Source organism: Martes martes, assembly GCF_963455335.1.
Source record: "Martes martes genome assembly, chromosome: 14".
NCBI lineage: Eukaryota > Metazoa > Chordata > Mammalia > Carnivora > Mustelidae > Martes > Martes martes.
This window is the reverse complement of record NC_137902.1, coordinates 53,278,636-53,305,575: the sequence shown is the minus strand read 5'-3', so window position 1 is coordinate 53,305,575 and position 26,940 is coordinate 53,278,636. Positions and strand designations below refer to the sequence as shown.

At 40.3% G+C, this 26,940-nt stretch overlaps 1 protein-coding gene across 4 annotated transcripts; it reads right to left on the bottom strand.

Annotated features, from left to right (window-relative positions):
- Window positions 1–92: 92 nt before the first annotated feature.
- PLA2G12B (phospholipase A2 group XIIB) lies at window positions 93–26,744 on the bottom strand. 4 transcript variants are annotated; one of them, XM_080822556.1, is made up of 4 exons: window positions 26,370–26,744; window positions 12,842–12,930; window positions 8,725–8,890; window positions 93–1,775 (listed from the first exon to the last, which is right to left on the bottom strand). In XM_080822556.1, the coding sequence occupies exons 1-4, from the start codon at window positions 26,578–26,580 to the stop codon at window positions 1,654–1,656; spliced, it is 588 nt and encodes a 195-aa protein (XP_080678682.1). In that variant the 5' UTR covers window positions 26,581–26,744; the 3' UTR covers window positions 93–1,653. The 4 variants fall into 4 exon arrangements, with proteins under 4 accessions (XP_080678682.1, XP_080678683.1, XP_080678684.1 ...); XM_080822557.1 differs by having other exon boundaries at window positions 93–1,772; window positions 26,370–26,717; XM_080822558.1 differs by having other exon boundaries at window positions 12,854–12,930; window positions 26,370–26,717.
- Window positions 26,745–26,940: the final 196 nt, after the last annotated feature.

The window sequence follows — 26,940 nt, the reverse complement described above, 5'->3', positions numbered from 1 at the left end:
GGGTAAGAAGCCTGCTTCTCCCTCTCGCACTCCCCTCGCTGTGTTCCTTCTCTCAATGTGTCTCTCTGTCAAATAAACAAACAAAAAAAAAATCTTTTAAAAAATTTTATTAACTTGCATAGTAAGAGGTTCAATGACTGAATTGTAAAAAAAAATTAAAATTTGGTACCATATGCCCTGTTATTTGGCATTCTGTGCTCCCAGAATAAATTATACCATAGTCCATTTTGTAAAATTACACCATACTCCATTTTGTAGGTAGATGCTCAATAAATTTTATTGAAATAAATATTATAAACCACAGGAATAAATTTTATATGCAATTTTATATTTAAAAGGTTATATGCAATCAAATCCAATTTCTTAATATGCCCATTAATTTTATGGCTTTACATAAGATCCAGAAATAGTTTTTTTTCTTGTTCTCTTTAGAAATGGTTATCATCAACAATTCTTAATGGAACCAGTAAAATCAACAAAAGGAAGAGAAAAGACAGAATGACCTAGGTCAACAATTGGCCAACTTTTTATGTCGAGGGCCAAATGGTAAACATTTTAGGCTTTCTGGCCAGTCTGTCACAACTATTTTATCTCTGAGGTTGTAGCATAGGAGTGGCCGTAAACAAATGAAAACACAGTTGTGGTCCAATAAAACTTCACAGAAGCAGATGTTAGGCCTGCTTTGGCCCATGAGCTTCACTTGCCAATCCCTGATCTTAGTGGACCTCAGCCTTCCCAGTACATCAGAATCAGGTGGGGAGCATTTATAAAACGCCAATAGGTAGATACCAGGCCCAGAGATTCTTTGTTTCTTACTGCTCCTCTTGTGATTCTAATTTGCAGTCAGGATTGAGAACCATAGTTTAGGGACTGACCATTTGTATCCCCTCAGATTTCAGGGAATTCTCCTAGCTATGTTCAGTGGCAATTTTTACCAAATACTTCTCAGATCTTAACATGATACTAACACCACTTAGGAATTGGGAATATCAACAGGACTAGCTCATTGAAGGAAAAAAATGGAACCTCAGAGACCTAACTCCATCTGACCTCTACCTTCATTGGCCTTATCCAGGTAAGTCTCTGACCTTGCCGTCCTGTTCTCATCTCTCCAGCACCAGTGGGAATGATGGTTATCAATGGTGGAACTTACCAGGATGGGTTCTGTTCTCCTCTAAGTGAAACAGAAGCAGAGTGAGAATGGAACTCATTCATCTCTTTTCTAAAAAGTACTATTTATTAGATGTGAGATGCTTACAGGCAACTGAAAGATGGACCAGAGGAAAGTCCTTACCTCCCAAATGGGTGGACTCTCCAATATTTCACTTGTGAATATAAAAACCAAGTCCAGGAATCCCAGTATTTTAGTCTTTATTTTAGTCTTTATACTAAGAACTGAATTGCCAGGAAAATGTGTCTCGGTTGGAGAAACCATTGTTAAAATGAAGAGTGGTCTTCAAATCACTCCATGGCTTTTTTCCAATTCTCCTCAAGGGATGGGACTCACTTCTCAGCAGTAGAACAAGATTTTCTTTCTCTTGCTTTGTGATATCCAAACTTTCGGAAGCAAGGATGAGACACATCTACCGCACTATCATCTCAGAGACCGAGAGCCGTGGTGTCACTCAAAACCAGGAAGGGATCACCTCTTTCTCATAACTCTACTTTCTCCTCTTCTGCACAGATACAGGCTGCCCGTTGGCTATTCATAAAAGGTCGGCAGCCCAGGGTCCATACGGTATTGAACACAGTATCAGCCAGGGAATCACAGGCTACTTGAAAAAGATGAAGAGAGATAAAAGGTTAATATACAAGACTACCCCAAGTAGTTTGAGTAATTTTAACAAGCAATGTAATTCCAAGGATGACATGATACCTGGAGGAAAGTGAAGGCAGTAATCCAAATACAGAATTAAAAAGAAAAGCATACATGAAAGAGAAGCTTTTTCATAAGCTTCTATTCAATCTAGTAAAGCAGAATATATTTTGGGATACCCTTCTTTTATGGGCCTCCAGGTCAAAATCATGCTTAGCAGTCAGAAGCTCCCATACGACTATGCTCACTCCATGGAAACCCTATCATTTTTGCAGAATACTCCCAAAATAACTCTACTGTGTTTTCTGTTCACGTGTGGGATGAGTAAAAATTCACTCATTGGAAAAACATGTATGTTGGTCAATAATTCTCTTAGGCATCAGAGACACAAAGACCAAAGAGATCCCAATCCAAGTACTCACGGTTTGGACAAAGAGGTGGACAGGATGGATCGGTAAACAAATGGTTACACTACACCATTATGGAAGTGATATCAAGGTTGTATGGGAACCCACAGAAAGAGTCTTTCTCTCTCAGGGGTAAGAGTTATTAGGGAAGGCATCTCAGAACACCTTCCATTAAAATTTTGATAAGAATTATATTGAATCTGTAGATTGTTTTGAGTAGTATGCACATTGTAAGAATATTAATTCTTTTAATCCATGATCACTGAATACCTTTCCATTGATTTGTGTCATTCTCAGTTCTCCCATCAGTGTCTTATAGTTTTCAATGCACAGGTCTTTCACCTCCTTGGTTAAATTTATTTCTGGGTGTTTTATTCATTTGATGCAATTGTAAATGAAAAATGTTTAAATATCTCTCTCTGATAATTCATTATTAGTGTATAGAAACAAAACTGATTTTGTATATTAATCTTGTATCCTGCAACTTTACTGAATTTATTAATTCTAACAGTTTTTTGGTGGAGTCTTTAGGGTTTTGCATATATGATATCATGTCATCTGCAAATAGTGATAGTTTTACATCTTCCATTTCAATTTGAATGTCTTTTATTTCTTCTTTTTGTCTAATTGCTCTGGCTAGAATATTTCTAATACTATGTTAAATAAAAGTGGTGAAAGTGAGCATTCTTGTCTTATTCCAAATCTTAGAGGGAAAGCTTTCAGCTTTTCTCCATTAAGCATGATGTTAACTGTGGGCTTGTCATGTGTGGCCTTTATTATGTTGAGATATATTCCCTCTATACCTATTGTGTTGAGAGTTTTCATCACAAATGGATATTGAATTTCATTAAAATGCTTTTTCTGCATCTATTGAAATGACTGTATGATATTTATCCCTCATTTTGTTAATGTGTTTCTTTGCATTGTCTGGTTTGCTGATGTTGAACCATCCTTGTATCCCTTGAGTAAATCCCACTTTATTATGTTGTCTGATCCTTTTAATGTATTGTTGAGTTAGGTCTGCTAAAATTCTGTTGATGGTTTTTGCATGTATGTTCATCAGGGATATTGACCTCTAATTTTCTTTTCCTGTGGTGTCCTTGTCTAGTTTGGGTATCAGGGTAATGCTGGCCTCATAAAGTGAATTTGGAAGTGTTGTGTCCTCTTCTTTTTTTGGAAGAGTTTGAGAAGGATTGGTATTAATTTTTTTTAAAGATATTATTTATTTATTTGACAGACAAGTAGGCAGAGAGGCAGGCAGAGAGAGAGAGAGGAGGAGGCAGGCTCCCCGCAGAGCAGAGAGCCTGATGCAGGGCTTGATCCCAGGACCCTGGGATTGTGACCTGAGCTGAAGGAACAGGCTTTAACCTACTGAGCCACCCAGGTGCCCCGGTATTAATTTTTTTAAATGATGAAGCCATTTAAATGGATGATTAATTCTTCTTTAAATGTTGAAGCCACTTTAAAAATCCATCTTGTTCATTTGTTGGGAGATTTTTAATTGCTGATTCAAACACGCTACAATGATCAGTCTATTCAGGTTCTATTTTTTCATTATTCAGTCTCGGTAGGCTGTGTATTTCTAGGAATTTACCCTTTTCTCCTCTGTTGTCCAATTTGTTGGCAAATAATTATTCATAGTAGTGTCTTGTGATCCTTTGTATTTCTGTGGTATCAGTTGTAATGTCTCCTCTTCCATTTCTGATTTTATTTATTTGAGTTCTCTCTCTTTTATTCTTAGTGAGTCTAGCTACAGGTTTGCCTATTTCTTCACCTTTTTAAAAAGAACTCCTCATTTCATTTATCTTTTCTATTGTTATATTAACCTTCATTTCATTTATTTCTGCTCTGATCTTTGTTATTCCCTTTCTTTTACTAACTTTGGGTTCCATTGCTTTTGTTCTTCTATTTCCTTGAGGAGTAAAGCTAGCGTTTGTTCAAGATCTTTCTTTTTTTCTTGATATAGGTATTTATGGCTATGAATTTCCCTCTTAGAACTGTTTTTGCTACATCTCATAAGTTTAAGAATGTTGTATTTTCATTTTCATTTGTCTCAATATATTTTAAAAATATTTGTTTATTTTAGAGAAAGAGCAGGGGGAGAAGCAGAGGGAATGAATATCAAGCAGACTCCCCACTGAACATGGAACCCGATGCAGGGCTCAGTCTCACAACCCTGAGATCATGATCTAGTCAAAATCAAGAGACAGATGCTGGGGCGCCTGTGTGGCTCTGTCAGCTAAGTGTTCAACTCTTTATTTCAACTCAGGTCATGATCTTGGGATCAAGATCAAGCCCCACATCAGGTTTTGCGCAAGACAGCGAGTCTGCTTGGGATTCTCTCTCTCTCTCTCTCCCCTTCTGCCCCTCTTCCCCACACTCTTTCTCTCTCTCTCTAAAATAAAAATAAATAAATCTTTAAAAAAAAAAAAAGAGTCAGACACTTAACTGACTGTGCCACTCAAGTGCCCTCAATATTCTTTTTATTTCTCTTTTGATTTCTTCTTTGGCCCTCTGGTTGCTTGGTACCATTTGTTTATTTGCTCTTACATTGTTCTCACTTCTCTCACTTCTATTCAATATTCAATATTGTACTATTCAATGTTGTACTGGAAGTTCTAGACATGACAATTGGCAAGAAGAATACATAAAAGACATCCAAATTGGAAAGGAAGATGATATGTAGAGGTCATTTTCTTGTGTATAGAAAAACCTAAAGTTCGGCAAGGTTGCAGGATAATATATAAAAATCAGGGGGGCACCTGGGTGGCTCAGTGGGTTAAGCCTCTGCCTTCGGCTCAGGTCATGATCTCAGGATCCTGGGATTGAGCCCTGCATCGGGCTCTCTGTTCAGCAGGGAGCCTGCTTCCCCCTCTCTCTCTGCCTGCCTCTCTGACTACTTGTGATCTCTGTCTGTCAAATAAATAAATAAAATCTTTTTAAAAAATCAGGTATATTTCTGTACATTATTAATGAAATAAAATTTTATTTATAATAACAACACAATGAATAAATTAATACTTATGAATAAATTAAGGAAAAGTGTTAAGACTTGTGTTCTGAAAACTATAAAACATTGTTGAAAGAAAATAAAGAAGATCCAAATAAATGGAAAGACACTCAATTTCACTGATCAGAAAACCTAATTTTGTTAAGATGGTAATATGCCTCAAATTGATCTACAGATTTAACAAAAGCCCTATCAAAATTCCTAGTGCCAATTCTTTTGGAAATTGACAAGCTGAACTTAAAATTCATATGAAAATGCAAAGCATCCAGAATATCCAAAACAATCTTGAAAAAGAAGGACAAAGTTGAAGGATACTTCCTGATTTCAAAGTTTACCCCAAAACCACAATAATAAAGACAGTGTGGCACTGGCATAGATTGATGGAATAGAATTGAAAGTCTAGAAATAAACACTGCATTTATATTCAATTGATTTTTTATAAGGGTGCAAAAACAACTGAATGTGAGAAAGAATAGTCTTTTAGCAATATGCAGGAACATCTGTATCTCCAAGTACATAAGAATGAATTTGGACCTCTTTCTTACACCATATGTAAAAATTAACTAAAGTAGATCACAGACCTAAATATATAAGCTAAAACAAAACTCTTAGAAGAAGAAACTCTTAGAAGAGCAGATCTCTGTGATCTTGGGATAAACAAAGCATTCTTATAAATGACACCAAAAGTAGAAGCAACAAAAGAAAAAATAGATAAATTGGATTTAATCAGAATGTAAAACTTCTGCTTTACAAGTAATTTCATCAAGAATGTAAAAAAAAAAAAAACAAAACCACAAAATGAGAGAAAATATTAGTGAAATCTATATTCAATAAGGGACATATGTCCAGAATACATAAAGAGCCCTTACAACTCAATAATAAAAGACAAGAAACCCAATTTAAAAAGAGGCAAAGATCTGGGGCACCTGGGTGGCTCAGTGTGTTAAGCCTCTGCCTTCAGCCCTGGTCATGATCTCAGGTTCCTGGGATTGAGCCCCACATCGGGCTCTCTACTCAGCAGGGAGCCTGCCCCCCGCCCCGCCTGCTGCTCTGCCTACTTGAGATCTCTCTCTCCATCAAATAAATAAATAAAATCTTTTTCAAAAAAAGAAGCAAAGATCTGAATAGAACTTTTTCCAAAGCAGGTATATAATAGCCAAATAAACACATAAAAACATGCTCGTCATAAGTAATCAGGGAAATGCAAATCAAAACTACAATGTGATACCATTTCACATTCACTGGGGTCTATAATTTAAAAGACAGAGGGGCAGTTGGCTGGCTACTCTGGAGAGCATGTGACTCTTGATCTCGGAGCCATGAGTTCGAGCCCCATGTTAGGTGTGGAGATTGCTTAAATAAATAAACTTTTTAAAAAAGATAATAACAAGGGTTGGTAATGATGTAGAGAAATTGGAACTTTAATACATTGCTGGTGGGAATGTAAAATGGTACAGCTGTTTTGAAAAACAGTTTGCCATAAAATTACCATTATACCCCAGAATTCCCCTCCTGGATATATATACTCAAGAGAAATGAAAAAATATGTCTCCACAAAAACCCATGCATCGGTGTTTATACAAGAATTGTTCATAATAGACAAAAAGTGGGAAAAAACCCAAATGTCCTTCATTTGATGAATAAAGAAAATATATTGTATCCATATAATGGAATATAATTTAGCAATAAAAAGGAATGAAATACTGATACATGCTACCACACGGATGAACTTTCCTGAGTTAAAGAAGCCAGTCACAGAAGACCACATATTTTATGATTCCATTTATATGAAATGTCCAGAATAGGCAAATCAATAGAGGTAGAAAGCGGCTTCATGGCTTTCAAGGGCTGGGCAGGGGAAAGATGGGGTGAGATTGCTCGTGGCTATGGGATTTCCTTTTGGAGTGTTGAAAATATCCTAAAATTAATTGTGGCGCTGACCACACAGTTCTCTGAACATATTTTAAAAGCATTTAAATTGTTCAATTGTACAGTATGTGAATGATATCTCAATAAAGCTGTTCAACAACAACAAAAAATGAATGATCAGAATATTCCAAGCAGGGACGCCTGGGTGGCTCAGTGGGTTGGGGCTTCTTCCTTTGGCTTGGGTTGTGATCCCAGGGTCCTGGGATCGAGCCCCGCTTCAGGCTCTCTGCTCAGTAGGGAGCCTGCTTCCTTCTCTCTCTGCCTGCCTCTCTGCCTACTTGTGATCTCTATCAAATAAATAAATAAAATCTTAAAAAAAAAAAAAAAAAAAAGAATGTTCCAAGCAGAGGGAACTGTAGAGGCAGAAAGCTAGGGTCCATCAACTCAAGGAGTTTGGAATGGCAGAAGTCAGGATAGAAATCATAAATAAGCACTATGATGCTGGAGAGGTAGAATAGGGCCAGATCAGAAAAGGCTACGTATATCATATGGGGGTTTGGATTTAATCCTGAGGAAGAGGAACCAATTGAAGGACTTACACAGAGGGTGAAAATGACTGGATTCATGTGGTACAAAAATATATCTGGTCCCTATGGGGAAAAAAGATTGGATGGGACCCAGAGATTAGATTAACTTGCAGTAACCAGGCAAGTGGTATGTCAAAGAGATATTTAAGAAAAAGAATCAATAGAACGTTGCTTAGAGGAAGTAACTTGACCTGACCCTAGATTAGAAGCAGGTACTTATTCACCTTTTGTCAGTACGGATAGAGTAATACTCCTTTTTATGGGGCCTAATTAATTATTCATATATTCAAGCCTTCACACATTCCCTTTAGGACTACACTCCAGACATTAATCTATGAAAACAATACAAGATTCTTTCTACTGCTGACTTTCTCAGTGGCATGAGGCCAGCTCCTTAGAAGCTTAAATGTCAAACTTTGCCATCTAAAACTACATAATACTAAAACCTAGATGTAATGTTCTGGCTTTGGAAACTAAATGATTAAAGCTTTTCCTAAGGCGAATTAGGGAAAAGAAATTACACAATCAGTGCTAGAAACTGAGTAGCTAAGCAGTTGTTTAAAAATAATTATCCTCAAGAATACACAGGGCTTTACGTAGAAAGGATAGGTTTTTAAAAATTCTTCGCCCAATTGAGAACAAAATAAGGAAAAATGGACTTAAACCAAACCAAGTGGTCCTATACAGAATAACTCCTGATATGGAAAATTATTTAATCGTGGAATGAATAGCCAAAGCCAGTTGGGCAACTCTTTCTCCGGTCTTAAAGGATAGATTTTTATATCTCTGGGAAGGCTTTGGTGTGGCCCTGTCCATCAGGAGTGGGGCCAGCAGCTCCTGGGCAGGGCAGCAAAAACCCTAATGAAGGAATGCCCAGAATCTTCCTTCACCCTTCTTATGTTTGTCACAGTGTTCTAGAAAGAAAGTTCAGTGAGCTCTAATGGTCTCTTTGTGTAAAGGGGCTCTGGATACGTTTCTGTATGAAAACAGGAGCCGATCTCCCCGCTCACCAGCAGACGCCCTTAAGATACTTACCTTCCACATTGGAGACAAAGCCCAGGCTCCGCTTCAGGTCAGAGCAGATAGAGTGGAGACACCATCGGAATTTGGCATCACAGCGATACTTATTGGCACCACAAGTGTCATAACAGACGTCCAGCTGGTTGCAGCACTTGGTCATTGCTGGGATGCCCAAGTCCATCTGGGGAAAAGTAAAGGAAGAAAATGCCACGTTTAGACCAGGAACCTGAGGCAACCTTGCCCTCCTTGTTATGAACTAGCCAGCCCTCAAATTCCTGTTACACATTCGGATCGATTCCGAAACACCAGACACTCGAGAGAATCCGTCCGGTTGACAGTTACAGGATGTTAAGTTTCAATCATGGTTTAGTTATTAGTTTATCAACTCTGAGCAGCTCATTTTCCTCTTCTTCTTTTAACGGTAGTAATTTTCAAATTTGCAGGCTACTGCAGTGATAAAAATAGAGATCAGAAGGTTGGTGAAGAAGTCAGAGCTGGAGGACCTCTGAATTCAACCAAAAGCTTATGTCGTATCAGATTTTGCTTGAGCAAAGGATCCGAAAGTTCAGAGGTAATAAAAATTAAGCCTCCATTTATCAAGAGGTCACCAGCATTTATTAGGGACCCATCCCACACGGCACTGTTTTAAAAGTGTGTGTATGTGTCAGGGAGCAGGGTGGGGCCTAGAACCCGTGGCTCCTGACCGAGGGCGGACTGCGGTCAATGGTGAGATCTAACACACACACACGGACATGTACTAAGCATCCTATAAACAGTTGCAAACGTCGTGGCATAAACTGAGCAACGAGATTCACAGAATGCCACATCTAGAGTCTGATAACTTTACAAGGGTTTTTTGTTTTTGGGGGGTTTTTTTGTTTTTGTTTTTGTTTTTTTTGGAGAAGCTTAGCAGGGATGAAGGTAGACTTAGGATATAGCAGGTAAAGAAAGGAGAACAAATCATATATGAGCAAATCATATGTGAGCAAGTCAGTTTGTTGAGTCTTTCAAGGGCTTAGCAGAGATGTATTTGTGTTTTTTTGTTACTTTTTGCTTAGAGAGAAAGGCAAGTTGGTGGAGGGCCCTGACTTCCAAAGTAACTGGTAAGAATTGATAAAGACTCTGATAAAGGCAAGGACACGATAGAATGAATGATTGCAGAGAGTGACGGTTCTGTGGTCTATGAAATAGTTTGGATTGGGGGCATCTAGACATAGGAACAGCATCTTACAATCTTTTGTGGTTCTTCTGATCATAGAGTCTTGGACCTGAGGGGAGACTGAAAATCTGGGTTCACGGTATGGGTGGGGAGTGATTGCTTAAGCAGTTATTATAGATCCTTTCCACCTTAAATGGTCCATTATTTGAACTTTTACACCAAGGCCACCTAAGGGCAGAATATGGACATTGGCTGTTTAAAATGCCCTTCTGAGAGAAAGGAAAAAACAAAAAACAAAAAACACCACATGGTTACATGAAGAGGTAATGTAACTCATTAGACAAGGCAACAGCCTGGGCTGTGCATTTCTGGGCAGATTCCTATCATCTGATTCCTTCCATTTTGCTTATACTTCATGCTTCCAACTAAACATATATCCCAGCAGAGGTAACTGAAAATTCGATGAGTATTGTTGCGATCATTCAAGTCAACTAAATTGGAAATATGTGAACTAGTTCTAAACAATACTTGTACCAATAAACCAAATGACATGACTCCCAAAATAAAGTGCCTACTGTTGTTGAAAACTACCTCTGGGCTCCGGAGCCAAGATATGTAATGCGAAGACAGTCTGGGGATAAAGAGGGGACATAGTTTACTCCTTTGTCAGGCAAAGGAGGCTGCAGGAGGCCAATGGCTCCGAGACTTCATGCCCATGCTGAGAGAGGATGTATAGGAAAATACAGGATCGGGGCAGTGTCAGTAGGAATCTGGTTCATGCTACCAGCCGTGTCCCCTATGTCTTCACGAGCCAGTGCCAGCCATCCACGTCTCATTACTAAGCATCAACATACACACCGAGTTCCTAGAACAAAGGTTCTACAGAAAAACAGTGATGGGGAGGGGGAGGTTTCAAGAATGAGGAAGGGAAAAATTTATTCACAAGTCAAGCCTTGCTGAAGCATTAATGTGTCCATCTTAATAATTTCCATCCACTAGTACATTTCTATAGCAGTTTCAATACTGCTTCCATAGCTACTAAATTGGTATCAAGTATAGCCAAAAAAGGGATTTCTCTAATATAAATGAATATTTGAAAAGATTGCCTTTCCTCTGTCTCCATACGTGTGTTGTCGATTGTGGACAAGGCTGGGCCTATGGCCATGCGGGTTGTGCAATGTGCAAAAGCATCCTATCAAAGGGGACAGCTCCCCACAAGACATCATAGATTTGTTCATTTCTTAAGAAACATGTCTAGGCAGGGTGCCTGAGTGGTGTAGTCAGCTCAGTGTCTGACTCTTGGTTTTAGCTCAGGCTGTTATCTCAGGGTCGTGGGATCCAGTCCTTTGTTGGGCTCTGTGCCCAGCACAAGCCCACTAAAGATTCTCTCTCCCTCTCCCTATGTTCTTCCCCTCCCTCTCTCATGATCTCTCTCTCAAATAAATAAATAAATCTGTTAAAAAAAAAAAGAAAGAAAGAAAGATGGGGCACCTGGGTGGCTCAGTGGGTTAAGCCTCTGCCTTCAGCTCAGGTCATGATCTCAGGGTCCTGGGATCGAGCCCTGCATCAGGCTCTCTGCTCAGCGGGGAGCCTGCTTCCCCCAACCCCCGCCTGCCTCTCTGCCTACTTGTGATTTCTCTCCCTCCGTCAAATAAATAAATAAAATCTTTAAAAAAAGAAAGAAAGAAAGAAAAATGTCTAATCAATGGCAAATTTCCTCTTCTAACAATTGGTATATTAGGATAAATTTCCAACAAATGGAAGAGGAAAGGAGACATTTTCCCAATTTGCACAAAAATGCCACATTGGTGGGCAACATTTTTTTTTTTTTTTAAGATTTTCTTTATCTATTTGAGAGAGAGAGCACCAGCAGGGGGAGCAGCATGCAGAGGGAAAGGGAGAGGCAGACTCTCCACTGAGCAGGGAGCCTGATGAGGGCCTCAGTCCCAGGACCCCGAGATCACGACCTGAGCCGAAGGCAGAGGCTTAACTGACTAAGCCACCCACGTGGCCCAGGGGGCAGCATTTTTGATAGAAGAATAAACATTATGCTGCTTAGAAAACTATTACAAAGTAAAATCTTTTGAATCAGCCGAAAAGTGAAATTTTTGCCTGACTAAGGCAGAATTCAGAATCATAGCTTAGATGTGAAATCTCTCCACCTCCATTTCACATCACTCCTCTTTTTTGAAGTAAAACAGGTAAAGGGGCCTCCAAGAGGTCTTAAAATCAATCAGTTTATTATTTGTTTTCAGGGGAGGTCAGTAGTTTGAGAAATGGCCAGCAGCATGAAGAGAAATGTTTAGCCAGTGGCTAGGTGGGGTTTGCAGCTGGGGGCTGGATGCTTGTATGTGGGTGGGTATGTGTAGATTACTGTGATCTTAATACTCTTAATAGTCGATCTGATGTTACCAGCATGAAATCAACCACTTGCAAAAGTCTGCTGCTCAGTGCCAATGACTCCAGCACATCACAGGAAAAGTCCCACTGAATCTACGTAAGTCAGACTTGTTGGATTTCATAGGAAGTTTTGTTTGAGCCCTTAAAATTTGGCTGATACTTGCAGTGGTGATTTTCAAGTTCATTACACAAGGTCTTATCTGAGGGACAGCTGCCTCTGATAAGAGGAAATCAGATACATTCTTTGAAAATTATCTCCCTTATTCTGTATCCAGTTTTTTTGAAGACTTTATTTACTTATTTGTCAGAGAGAGAAAGAACACAAGGAGGGACAGTGGCAGGCAGAGGGAGAAGCAGGCTCCCTGCTGAGCAGGACTCAATCCCAGGACCTTCAGATCATGACTGAGCCAAAAGCAGATGCTTAACTGACTAAGTCACCCAGGCATCCCTCCAATTTAAAACAATTTTATTGCTCAACTATATTCCATAAATGATCATGCCCATCAGGGATAACTCATTGACTTCCCTTCATTAAAACCAATCAACTAAGAAAATAATGATGGTGGTACATACACTTTCTGGTACCTTAAGACCCAGGAAATAGGAGCTGCAGCCGTTGGGCTCCTGAGGCTTGTAGCCAGGTCTGGGCATGGGTGCCTTTCCTAGCAGGAGAAAGAGAGGAAAAAAGCAGGGAGAAATATTTAGAAATTAAGCATTTGGGAACATTCATCGAATAAAAATTATCTAAAATCATATTCAATTTTTCCTTTAAAAGTCATCATTCCTCACCAGATAGTCACATCCCAGTTAGGTGGTAATGATGGTGATAATGATGATAGTGTCATAAAAGGGTAACAATTTTCAGACTAGTTTGGTGTTTTTCTCCTAATCTCTAAGAATTTTATGAGCGTTCATCTACTAACAATTCTCATGTTTTGTTTTTATTTTTTCTTTTCTAATTTTTATTTTTTATTCTTTTATTTAAAATCAGTTAATTAACATATAGTGTATTATTAGTCTCAGAGGTAGAAGTCAGTGATTCAGCAGTTGCATATAACACCCAGTGCTCAGTATTACATCACATGTCCTCCTTAATGCCCATCACCCTTGTTACCCCATCCCTCCACCCCCACCCTCTCCAGCAACCTCAGTTTGCTTCCTAAAGTTGAGAGTCTCTTATGGTTTGACTCCTTCTCTTATTTAGTCTTGTTTGATTTTTCCCTACCTTCCCCAATGATCCTCTGTTTTGTTTCTTAAATTCCACATGTGAGTGAGATCATATGATATTTGTCTTTCTCTGACTTATTTTACTTAGCATAATATCCTCTAGTTCCATCTACTTCATAGAAATGGTAAGATTTTAATTTTTTGATGGCTAAGTAATATTCCATTGTGTATATGTACCATAACTTCTTTATCCATTCATCTGTTGATGGATATCAGGGTTCTTTCCATAGTTTGGCTATTGTGGACATTGCTGCTATAAACATTGGGGTGCATTGCCCCTTTGAATCACTAGGTTTATATCCTTTGGATAAATACCTAGTACTGCAATTGCTGGGTCATAGGGTTGCTCTATTTTTAACTTTTTGAGGAACATAATACTGTTTTCCAAAGTGGTGGCACCAGTTTGCATTCCCACCAACAGTGGCAATCGAGTGTGATGGAGTTCAAGTTTTAAAGCATTGTGGTCTAAAATATGCAGGGAATAATCCCAATCTTTTGGTACCAGTTGAGAATGATTTGTGACCCAGTATGTGATCTATTCTGGAATATGTTCCATGTGCACTCAAGAAGAATGTATATTCTGTTGCTTTAGGATGGAATGCTCGGAATATATCTATGAAGTCCATCTGGTCCAGTATGTCATTCCAAGCCCTTGTTTCCTTGTTGATTCTGCTTAGATGATCCGTCCATTGCTGTGAGTAGGGTGTTAAAGTCCCCTAGTATTTTTGTATTATTATCAATGTGTTCCTTTAATTTTGTTATTAATTGGTATAATTGGTTGCTCCCAAGTTAGGGGCATAAATATTTACAATTTACAATTCCAGACTTCAAGCTCTGGTACAAGTACAAGTACAGACTCTGGTACTTCAAGGTACTGGCATAAGAAACAGACACATAGATCAAGGGAACAGAATAGAGAGCCCAGAAATGGACCCTCAACTCTATAGTCAACTAATCCTCGACAAAGCAGGAAAGAATATCCAATGGTCAAAGATAGACTTTCAAACAAATTGTGTTGGAAAATTGGACAGCCACATGTAGAAGAAATGAAACTGGACCATTTTCTTATACCATATAAAAATTAACTCAAAATGGATGAGAGACCTAAATGTGAGACTGGAATCCATCAAAATCCTAGAGGAGAACACAGGCAGCAACCTCTGTGACCTCGGCAGCAGCAACTTCATGCTAGACATGTCTCCAAAGACAAAGGAAACAAGAGCATAAATGAACTCTTGGGACTTCATTAAGATAAAAAGCTTTTGCACAGCAAAGGAAATAGTCAATAAAACTAAAAGAACAACCTACAGAAGGGGAGAAGATATTTGCAAATGTCTTATCAGATAAAGGGCTAATATCTAAAACCTATAAAGAACTTATCAAACTCAACACCCAAAGAATAAATAATCCAGTCAGGAAATGGAGAGAAGACATGAACAGACATTTCTACAATGAAGACATACAAATGGCCAACAGACACATGAAAAAATGTTCAACATCACTTGCCATCAGGGAAATGCAAATCAAAACCACAATGAGATACCACCTCACACCAGTCAGAATGGCTAAAATTAACAAGTTAGGAAATGACAGATGTTGTCAAGGATGAAGAGTGGAATATAAATACATGAAGGTTAAAGAGCATCCTACTAAAGAAAGAATGGGTCAACCAGGAAATTAAAGAAGAATTTTTTAAAAATTCATGGAAACAAATGAAAATTAAAACACAACAGTTCAGAACCTTTGGGATACAGCAAAGGTGGTCCTAAGAGGGAAGTATTTAACAATACAGGCCTTTCTCTAATGTTTCTTAACTGCGTGACTTTGGAGATCAGGTCCATGGCAAAATGGAACTAAACTCAAGGTGTCTTGGGGCACCTGGTTGACTCAGTCAGTTAAACCTCTGACTCATGATTTCAGCTCAGGTCATGATCTCAGGGTCATGAGATTGAGTCCCACGTCAGGCTCCATGCTCAGTGGGGAGTCTGCTTGAGATTTTCTTTCTTTCCTTCTGCCCTTCCCCCAGCTTGTGCTCATGCTCTCTCTCTCACTAAAATGAATGGATACATTTTTAAAAACAAAATAGAATAGAGGCGCTTGGGTGGCTCAGTCAGTTAAGCATCTGCCTGCAGCTCAGGTCATGTTCCCAGGGTCCTGGCATTGAGCCTCATGTTGGGCTCCCTGCTCAGTGGGGAGTCTGCTTCCCCCTCTCCCTCTTCCTCTGCTGCTCCCCCTGCTTGTGCTGTCTCTCTCTCTTAAATAAATAAAATCTTAAAATAAAATAAAACTCGAGGTGTCTTACTCCTCCATCCACTGTAAGACAAAGCAGAACACTGCCTGATCACATGCTTAACAAATCAGAACTTTAACAGCATCTCAAAAAATTTTTGGAATAACTTGAAGAAAATTTTGCAAGATTCCATAAATGTAAGCAAAGCGTTGTTGATCACAGAGCAAAGAAAACATCACCAGGCAGTATTTGAAGTTTTGTATCATAGAACTAAGCCGAAACAATCTGGCAGGCTTATAATTTCTTGGTTTCTGCTACATGGCTTTTGAGTTATTTTATAATCTTGCAGTTCTGTAGAGAGAAGCTTTGTCAGTGTTATCAATGGTAGTCATCATAGGTAAAGAGAATCTTGCAGGACAGTCCTAGCAATGAGTATTTTTGTTGTGTTATCCAGATAAGGAAAATGGGAGAGTGTAAGGGGAGTGTAATTTATCTAAGTTGTGCGCTAAGTGGGGGAAATAGCATATAAATCCTGATTTCTTGTTTTATGTCTCCAAAGCCCATGTTCTTCCATTCCACTACATTCCTTTGCCTTTTTTTTAGGAAATGCAAGACAGAGGAAAAGACTGAGGAAATCAGCTAAAAATTAATCCTCAGAGTGAAGCACATAGTATTTCTTTTATCATTCTTTTCTTTTACCTTCTCCTACAAGGTATGTCATTTTTAATTATTTGATATTATGAAATATTTCAAAACTGAAGAAAAACTTCAGAGAAACAAATACCCATGTACCCATTACACAAACATAATAAATGTTAACATAGCCAAACTTGCTATCCATATTTTTTGTTTAATTAAATGTTACAAGTACAGTTGAAGCCCCCTTTACACTCCCTTGTTTTAATTTTTAGATACTAAGTCTCTGCCTTAAAGCCCTCCCTCCTTATTATTCTTTTTTTGACTATTCTTGGACCTATTGTCTTATAATTGAATTTTAGAGTCAACCTAGTAAATTCTACAAGAGACAGTGCAGGGTTTTGATTGGAAATACATTGACTTTATAGATTATTCTGCAGACAACTGACTTTTCTTAAAATATTCTATCTCCCCAGACATGGGCACAATACGATTTTCTATTTACTTGGGTCTTCCTTCATGTCCTTCAGTAGAGTATTATAACTTACACCATGCCTTTATTCTGTTCCCCACATAGTGTATTATTCAGATGCTTAAACAAAATAGAATATATCATAATCCAGAATTAAGGATCATAAGTCTCATATGGCAAATCTGCACTTTTCTGGAACCCAGGAAGCTTCTAGCCTTCTGCTCTACCAGCCCTAGAATGCAACCCGGCTCTCATGGCTCAAGATGGAGCTCCCCGGTACCACATACATACTGCAAGCAGCAGGATAAAAGGAGGAGGTAGAAGGGTCACAGCCCCCACTCTTTAATAAACACATTCCAGGAGCGCCTGGGTGGCTTATTTGGTTAAGCAGCTGCCTTTGGCTCAGGTCATGATCCTGGAGTCCCAGGATCAAGTCCTTCATGGGGCTCCCTACTCAGCAGGGAGTCTGCTTCTCCCTCCGACCCTCCCCCTTCTCATGCTCTCTCTCTCTCATTCTTGCTTTCATATAAATACATAAATAAAATCTTAAAAAATAAAAATAAACACACTCCAGAATGGTACACACATCACTTTCTCTTATTTCCCTTTGGCCGAACTTAATCAAACAGCAATACCTAGTTGTAACAGTGGGCTAGGAATTTAAGTCTTTTTTTAATGTAGGTATCCATGAGCCCATCTTAAAATTGGGGAGGAGGGACTTATTACTATAGAAAAGAGTGAAGATAATAGGAGACACGAAGCAGTCTCTGCCACAATCTGTCTGGTATTTGTTTCTCTGGAAGGACGGGTATATGAGATCACGGTTCAAGATGGCTCCCAGCAATCCCCGTCTCTTGGTGTCCATGCCCTCGTATGTTGTCCCAGGGTTGGTCTATATGCTGTAGAGAATATGGCAGAAGTGGAGGTATGTTTCTTCCAAGATAAGCCTATCTATCAGCGCTAGACAATCACTAATCAACTTTCTGTCTCTATAAATTTGTCTATTCTGGACATTTCACATAAATTAAATCATACAATATGTGACCTTTTCTGTCTGCTTCTTTCACTGAGTATCATGCTTTCAAGGTTCATCCATGTTGTAGCTATGGATCAGTATTTCATTTCTTTTTATTGTCAGTAAATATAATGCACATTGAGGTTTTCCCCACTTTTTGGTGATTCTGAAAAATGCTACTACAAACATCATTTTGTGTGGACAATGTGTTTTCATTTCCCCAGAGGAATAAAACTTCTGGGTCAGATGCTAACTCTGTTTAACATTTTGAGGAGCTACTAGACTATTTTCCAAAGTGGTGGCATAGTTTTACATTCTCTGCAACAATGTGTAAGTGTTCTAATTTCTCCACATCCTCTCCCCACTTGTTATAATCTTTTTGATTAAAGACATCCTAGTGAGTGTAAAACGGTATTCATGGTCATTTTGATTTGCATTTCCCTAATAACTAATAATGTTGATCATCTTCTCCTGTGCTTATTGGCCACTCATATGTCTTCTTTGCAAATACTTTCTTCCATTCTGTGGCTTGTCTCTTCACTTTCTTGATGTTATTCTTTGAATAGCCAAAGCTTTTCATTTTCATGAAGTCTGTCTACTTCCTTTCTTTTTTTTAAGGTGAAATTCACATTTCCATCTTAAAGAATACAGTTCAGCATTCAGTACATTCATAATATTGTGCAACCATTGTCTCTTTCTACTTCCAAAACATTTCATCACCCTCCAAAGGAGACCAAATGCCCATTAAACATATTCTCTCCTCCTCCCAACCCCTGACAAGCACTCATCAGCTTTGTCTCTAGGGATTTACCTATTCTGGATATTTGAATAAATGGAATCACACAATATGTTACATTTTGTCACTGCCTTCTTTCACTTAACATAATATTTTTATGGCTTATCTGTGTTGTAGGATATATCAGTACTTTGTTCTTTTTTTTCCTTAATATTTTATTTATTTATTTGACAGACAGAGATCACAAGTAGGCAGAGAGGCAGGCAGAGAGAGAGAGAGAGGAGGAAGCAGGCTCCCTACGGAGCAGAGAACCCAATGCGGGACTCGATCCCAGGACCCTGAGATTATGACCTGAGCTGAAGGCAGAGGCCCAACCCACTGAGCCACCCAGGCGCCCAGTACTTTGTTCTTTTTATGGCTGAATACTATTCCATTCTCTGGATATACCACAATTTGTTTATTCATCTATCCATTGATGGACATTTTGGTTGTTTTCATCTCTTGGCTATTGTGAAGAGTGCTGCTATGAACACTAGTATGCAAGTATTTGTTTAAATATCTGTTTTCAATTCTTTTGGGGACATATACCTAAGGAGTGGAATTGCTAGGTCACATAGTAAGGCAATGCTGAACTTTTTGAGAAACTGTCCAACTGTGTTCTTCAGCAACTACGCCATTTTACATTCCCACCAGCACTGCACAAGAGTTCCAATTTCTTCATGTCCTCACAGTTTCACTGCACTGTATCTAGGTGTGGATTATATACTCTTCTCCTAATTGGAATGATCCAAAGGTCTGGTTTCCTACAGATCTGGATAATTCACAGCCACTGTCTGAATGTTTTCCTTTCCTCATTCTCTCTAATTTCTCCTCCTGGGCCTCATATTATTGAATGATAAATCTTCTTAACACTATATAAATCCTTTATATATATAAAGGATATATATATATCCTTTATATATATAAAGGATATATATATCCTTTATATATATAAATCCTTTATATATCTTAACTTCTCTTTTACATTTTCCATCTTTTTCTCTGCCTCTATACTGAATTTTGACCAGTTCATCAAGTCTATTTTTCATTTCACTAAAATTCTCTCTAGGTTCACTAATCTGGTATTTAATCCATCTACTGAGTTTTTTCTTTCCATGACTATAATTTTCACTTCTTGGAATCGTATTTGATCCTTCTTTTAAATCTGTATATTCATTTTCACTGAATTCTGGGTTTTTTTAAATTATGTTTTCAAGTCCCTCTTTTATTGCTTCAATAATTTCAAATATTCTTTTTATATTATTCTATGGTCTCCAGTCTTTGGGATGCTCAATCAGTTTTTAATGTCTCCTGCATCTCCCTCATATTGGATTATTTTTTCACATGGTGTGTAATATTTTAGTAAGACTTGAGCTTCAGAAGAGCTTGTTTTTCTAAAGGAATTCCTGGACCCCGGTCGTGTACTACAAAGTGGTTCCTCAACTACCTTTGCTGTGGCTCGAGGAGTCTTAAGATTCTGTAAACACTAGTATTTATGTTACTTTCTCAGCTTGGGGAACTCACACCAGGCCAACTGTAGAATTTCAAATTCCTCACCTGTGAATAGAATATGTTTGGAATAGGGATTTTTCGGTGGGTATCGTGTAGTCGGCCTTCAAGCCTCAGCCCACAGGGGGATGGAAATCATCCCTGCTACTTTCTTGGAATATTGGATAGACTTTTTTCTAACCCATTTAAAGAGACTGGGCAGCTCCTCGGCTCTAAGCTTTATACAAACTGTTCCGTTCCAAATTCCCAATTCTCACAAGAGAAAGTTACTCTTCCTCTCTTCATATGAGTACTTTTTATAGTTTTTTTTTTTTTTTTAAGATTATTTATTTATTTATTTATTTGAGAAGGAGCTTGAGCAGGAGGGAGGGGCAGGAGGAGAGGGAGAAGCAGGCCTGCCACTGAGCAGGGAGCCCGATGCAGGCCTCTCTCCCAGGACCCAGGGATGTTGACCTGAGCAAAAGGCGGGCACTTAACTGACTGAGCCACCCAGGTGCCCCTCTTTGTATGAGTATTAAAACCCATTCCTCCCCTCCTAGAGTCTACATATGTTTCTGACTAGAAACTCCAAGGTTTTTAGCATCAGCCCCCACTCACCCCTGTGGCACTGCTGTTCCCTTCCAACTGGAATGCATAGGTTTCCCTTTATGCCATTCTAGCCCGAGGGTGTATTTTTTAAAAATGCTTTCTTTTCACCCAACACTTCTTATTTGTAATGGAGAGGAACTGTGCTTATTGGTGGAGCCTGCCAGCCCACCAGTAACCCCTACATGACTTTTCAAAGTTCTTGAGAAATGTAACCTACACTGATAAAGTACTAACCTACGATGAGTGTGCACGTGCACACGCGTGTGTGTGTGTTTCTGTGTGTCTGTGTCTGTAAGAGAGAATTACCAGGAGTTGGGGGAATGGGTAAAATGTATTAAATAATGTAAGCAATCAGATTACACGTATGAAAATAATCACACTATGCCATAGATTAAATGTGAATTGTCTCTTGTAGGTGAGATGATTATGGTGATTTTATTTTTTCTTTGAATCGTTCTTTTACAAATGTCCCACACATACGAGCTTTATAGAAATTAGGGGGGAGATTTTTCCTGAAGAAACAAATGTGTAAATTTTGTGATAAAACTTATCTCTTTAATAATTTTGTTGATTAAGAGCTTTTGCAACAGATGCAGTGCAGTTTCCTGGGTTACCCTCTGCCTTTTTTGCACTTGATGACTCACAGAAGATAAAATTCTAATAAACCAGTTTGAAAGCTAATGGAGCTCCAACTTCAGACACTTCCTACCTGTCCTGCTACAATGATTTTTTTTTTTTTTTGTACTTAATCGTTCATGATAGCTGTAGGAATTCCATTTAGGAATGAAGCTTGAGAGAAAAGTTCTAAGAAAAAAGGCAATGGTTTGAATCTGGGCAGAAATCATTTGCTATATCCTCAACTTATAGTTTGAGTTATTTTGAGTTGCATTGAGTCTTTGCAGTTTGATGTTTTGAGTCTAAGCATCGATAATGTACTATGTCCACAGATTAATTTTATTTTCTGGTGTTGGTTATTTACAGGAGTGGGAGGTTGATCCTCTGGTGCAGGGGTTGGCAAACAATGCCCAAGACAAGCCCATTGTCTGTTTTTGTATAGCCTGCCAGCTAAAAATTCTTCTCATATTTTCAAACGGTTGCAGGGGGTAGTCAAAACAAGGATAATATTTTGTGTCATGTGAAAATTATATGAAGCTCAAATTTTAGTGTCCATAAAAATGTTTAATTGGAGCACAGCCACAGTCATTCATTACATTTTAGCTATGGTTGCTTTCACAGAAAACAAACCAGCAGAAGGTTGTTATAATTGTGATGTGAGGATGGCTTTCTAAGCAAGACACAACACGGAGAAGCCACGAAGAAAAAGACTGACAGGCTTGATCTCCTGAAAATGAAAAACCTTCTGAACAAAGTGAAACGCCATAAAACACGTCAGACACTTAACAGACAAATGAGGGAGACGGAGGAAGAGGGTTAGCCACGGAACCAGAGTTCTGCCACAGGCACGGACACTGCCTCCCGGACCCAACCTTTCTTTCCTCTCAGTTCAGTCACTGAAAAGAACAGTAAAAACGTCTGGGCTTTACGACTCAGGTCAAGGGTTCTGTCTTCCCCGGGAGGGTGTGTCCCTTCTCCCCACCCAGCTGGCTCTTGCAGCAGCTGTGCTCCACTAGAAATCTTCTAAAGAATCAAAGTACTTTATTTGGAATGTATATCCTTCCGGGGCGCTTGGATGGCTCGGTCATTAAGTGTCCTACTCTTCATTTTGGCTCAGATCATGATCTCAGGGTCCTAGGATGAGCCCCAAATTGGGCTCCACACTCAGCAGGGAATCTGCTTGAGATTCTCCTGGCCTCGCCCTCCACCCCTCCCCCGTTCATGCATACTCTCAAGTGTGCATGCTCTCTCGCAAATAAGTAAATAAATCCTAAAAAATATAAATGTATATCCTTCCAGAAACACTCAACTATAGCATGAGGAGCACATCAAGGGAACAAAGCAGAACTACGACAATTTTACTGAAGCAATAAACTCTATTTCAGTCACTAAAACAGATTAAGTTACTGCAGGAGGGAGGATGACCAACTTGTCCTGGTTTGCCTGGGACTGTCCTTGTGTTAGTACTGGCAATCCACATCCCAGGAATCCCCACCCCCAACCTGACTCTTCTCTCTCCGTCACCAGCACGCCAGGACAGTTGGTCACCCCAGCACAGAGAACAGTCTTTGCCTCTAAACCGGTGGCTGTTTTCTTTTCTCAGGCTATGGATCCCCTTAAGAATCAGATGCAGGCTGTGAATCCCTTCCCTGGAAAAATATACAAACTCACCAGTTCCTAAGATTTTGCTGTAGATTTCACACATAAAAAGCCCTCTTGAAAAAACAAGTCTGATATTTAGAGTTATGTTTTCTAGAACTAAACCCAAGAAGAAATTCATCATGAGGTCCTTTTATTAAAGTATGAATGGGACAGTATCTCACGCTTTATGAGACACAGAAAGTCTGGACCAGATGCTCTCATCCAGAGACCTTCATAAAGGCACAGAACACTTAAATTATCATGCAGTGATTTCTTCCAGAAGCTGAGAGGGTGTTGTCCAACCACTGGGGTTTCTGTGTTTTTAAATTTTATTTTGAAAGAGAACGGGAAGAATCCGAATACATAGTTAACCTGTTCATCAGACCACCTTCCTCAGCACGCTTATAAAATTTGTTTGGTATCTGCTCCATACATAACACTAATTCTTTAAATATATTATCTTTAATTCTTATAACAACCTGTGGGTTGTAAGGTAGGCGTTATTAACATTATTTGTCAACGTGACTCAACAAAAGTTGAGAGAGTTAGGTAACTTGCCCAAGGTCCCGGCTGGCAATGGAATTCCCGCACCCCCACCCACGGTTCAAACCCATGATTTTTCCATTACTAGTGATTTCTCAAAGTCTAGTTCAAGAACCACCTGTGCAGTTCCAGAATATAGCAGTTGAGTTACATCTGTTATTGATTCCTGCTGAATCTCATTGTATTTATAGCCCGATCCTTGGCAATTAACAGATTTTGTGTGTTGACATGAAAACAAGCTGCTATAGATCTAAGTGGGGAAACCAACGTTGACACAGTGATGTAGGACACAAATACACCTTCACTGTCTGAACAACCCATGGGCTGAAGTACTCCAAGAATGACCTCCTAAAATAGCACTCCATACCTTGACTGCACTTGGTAATCACCTGGAAAACATTAAAAGTACTGAGGTCTCCCACCCACAGAGATTTGGATTTCATTGGTTTGGGCTGCAGGAGTTTGGAAAGCCCCCAGGTGCTTGCTAAGTGCAGGGCTCTCTAAGATAGAGAACTACAGTTTTAAGTAGTGGCTAAGTACCTATCAAATAGAAATTTTTTCTTATAGACTAATTGTTGCTAAATTATTTCTTCTGACAAAAGATTGCAGCCTTCAAAGCAGATTTCTCTCTCTCTCTCTTTCCCTCTCAGAAGTGTGGTCTCGGGACCAGCAGCATCAGAATCACCTGGGAACTCTTAGAAATGCAAATCCTCTGGCTCTGTCCCTGACCTCCCGCCCTACCCAATCAGAAACATGGGGGCGGTGGCGGCAGCAGTCTTTTTAAACAAGCCCACCAAATGAGTCAAAGCATAGGGGAGTTTGAGAGCCACTGCTTTACACTTGGTCTTAGCCAAAAGGCCGAGAAGGTATGAGAACCACTGCTTTAAAGAGAGAAGCACAGGAGGTGTATCACAAAGCAAACTTCGAAAGGACAGAGACCCAGTTAATTATTAGGCATTATCTGTTCCAAGGACTGCTTGATTCACAGTCAACCTGAGAGGATATTTTCGTACTGTTTGGCCACAGCTCCCAGGTTCTCGGCTCCACTGAGTTCCAAAGGTAATAAGGCTTAACCCAGTATTTCCTACATGTTTTTCAGGCCCGTCCTTACAGGCTTTGTTTTCAGAGTGGAGTTATTTGCCCTCCTGCGATGTCTCTGTTGACTATCCCCCATCCCCCACCCCTGACTGCTGACCCTGCCCAGGTAGAGGCTTACAACCAAATTTTGCTGAAATCTTTTCATGCTCTTTTGCTCGAGAAGGAAGAAGAAGGTATGATTCTTGTTTTCCTAAAAAAAATTCCTGTGGTTATGTCTTTGCCAAAGCACACACCTGAGTCTCTTACTGCCTCCAGGCAAGAAAACAGCACCTGTGTTTATTCAATAGGCAAAGTGAGTTAACCCTCTTCCTCCGCCATTGATACAGATTGGGTGAGCACAGTCCAGTGACAAGGCCGCCCTGCGTGTGTCCAACCCACCTTGGACAAGGAGGGGGCCAGTGGTCCAGGGGGTCCTAGCACAGACGACTTTTTACCCTAAGGGATCATCTCAAAGATGATGCAGCTCCTTTGTTCACCATAACTGTATGTGGTTAAAACGTGTGTCCTGTGAGACTTTTGGTTCTGCTGCAAGGATGACCCGTTGTCTCTGAGTCACTTATGGTTCGTCAGGAAGTGATGTCCCTGGCTCGAAGGTAGAAGGGAGTGAGCCAGACGGAAGGGGTGAGTCCAGCAATTAAGCAGCTTTTTTGAGTCTCTCTCTCTCTCTCTCTCTCTCTCTCGAAGCTGCGTTTTATCTGTTAAGTGTTTGGAGAAAATATTTCTCAAATGGTTTCCTGCTAAGCTGGCCTGACTCCTCCTTTTCATCCAATCTCATGATGAAATATTTGATAAACTAAAGCATAAAACGAATGCTACGTGATACTGTGTATCTTTCGAAAACATGCTCGGCTGCATTTAAAGTTACCCCCACCTCCCAGCTGCGAGGTCCAGGGCCCCACTCTCTGCTTCCCTTCCAAGACAGAAAAGGGAGACCTGACACCAGGGACGACGCCTGGCAGCCACATGGGCATCCTGGTGCCCAGGTCCGCTCTTTACAACTCGGGCAAGGTAGAACTCCTTCCCGTTCACAACTGTACACCAGACGCCAGGCCTGAGGGACAGTGCGAGGCCTGCTCAGGGCCCGTCCCATGGTGGGCAGAGAGGGCTGGCAGCAAGCCCTCCCTACCCCCTGCAGGCCTGCCCTTGCTGACTGAGGCGGTGGCAGCAGGGACCGCCCTCCTGGGAGGGTCAGACACACGGAGGAGGCACTTCAGAGACGGACAGAGCTGGAAAGAAGGTGTGAAGTGCATGAGGGAGAAAGGAGACTCCATCTCCAAGCTTAGCACAGCGTGACTGAGGAAGCTGTTTCACCGGCTGGTGGAATTTTCTCCGAATGTTCATCTCCAGTGTTAATCCCTAGGAACTCCTCCCAGAGACCCCTCGTCTTCCACCTCCCAGCCCTGCTTCCTGTTCCTCAGAATTGGCCTCACAACAAATTCATTAAAATGGCCCCAGGGAACCAGGCTCCCTGGAGTACATCTGTTAGAAAAAATACAGGAAGCTCAGTGAAATTTGTATTTCAGACGAACAAGCAATAATTTGTCAGCGTGAGGGGGTTCCAAATATTTCAAATACGTTAACAAATTATTGGTTGTTTATTTGAAAATCAGATTTCACTGGGAGTCCTGTGTGTGTATTTGTTGAGTCTGGCAGGCCGACTTAGGAGGGGGCTAACAGGGAGAAGAGCATGACAGACTGGGCCCCCGCTCCAGCTGTCTGCAGTCCACCAGGAGAAGCCGTGCGTGCACTCACCATATCGGCATCGGTACTGACAGACTCCATTTTTCCCTCCCAGCAGCTCCAGAAAGGAATCGAAGTAGCTGTTGACAGACTCAAAGCTGCCCCTGATGTGCCGAAGGCCCCAGTCTGAATAGGACTCCTCAGCCTCGGGGCTGCTGTCGCTCTGAGCCAGGCCACCCTCCAGGCCAAGCCACAGGATCAAGAAGCCGGTGGCCAGCTTCATCCTGAAGCCAGGTAGGTACTGAGGTCGTTTCTCAAACCCCAGCCAGCGTCCCAGGAAGTCCAGGTCCGCGGCCTGCTGGCCAGATGTCAAACGAGACTGGGAAGGGGATTATCTCGAACACTCAATCTGTGTGTTCCCCAGAGGTGGACTTTAAACACAGCTATGGAGGTTGGGATGAGATCAGGGCAATTAGAAAGGGCAAAGGCTAGGCAGTGGGAGGGCCTGTCTGAGGGATGGCCAGTGAGCGAGAACACTTCAAAGTGGATTCCACAAGCCAGGAGCAGGGAGATGTTGGCCGGCTTGCAGGAGGCAAGAGCACTGGAGCAACCGGAATTCTGCCCCCAACCGGCTTGTTAACCT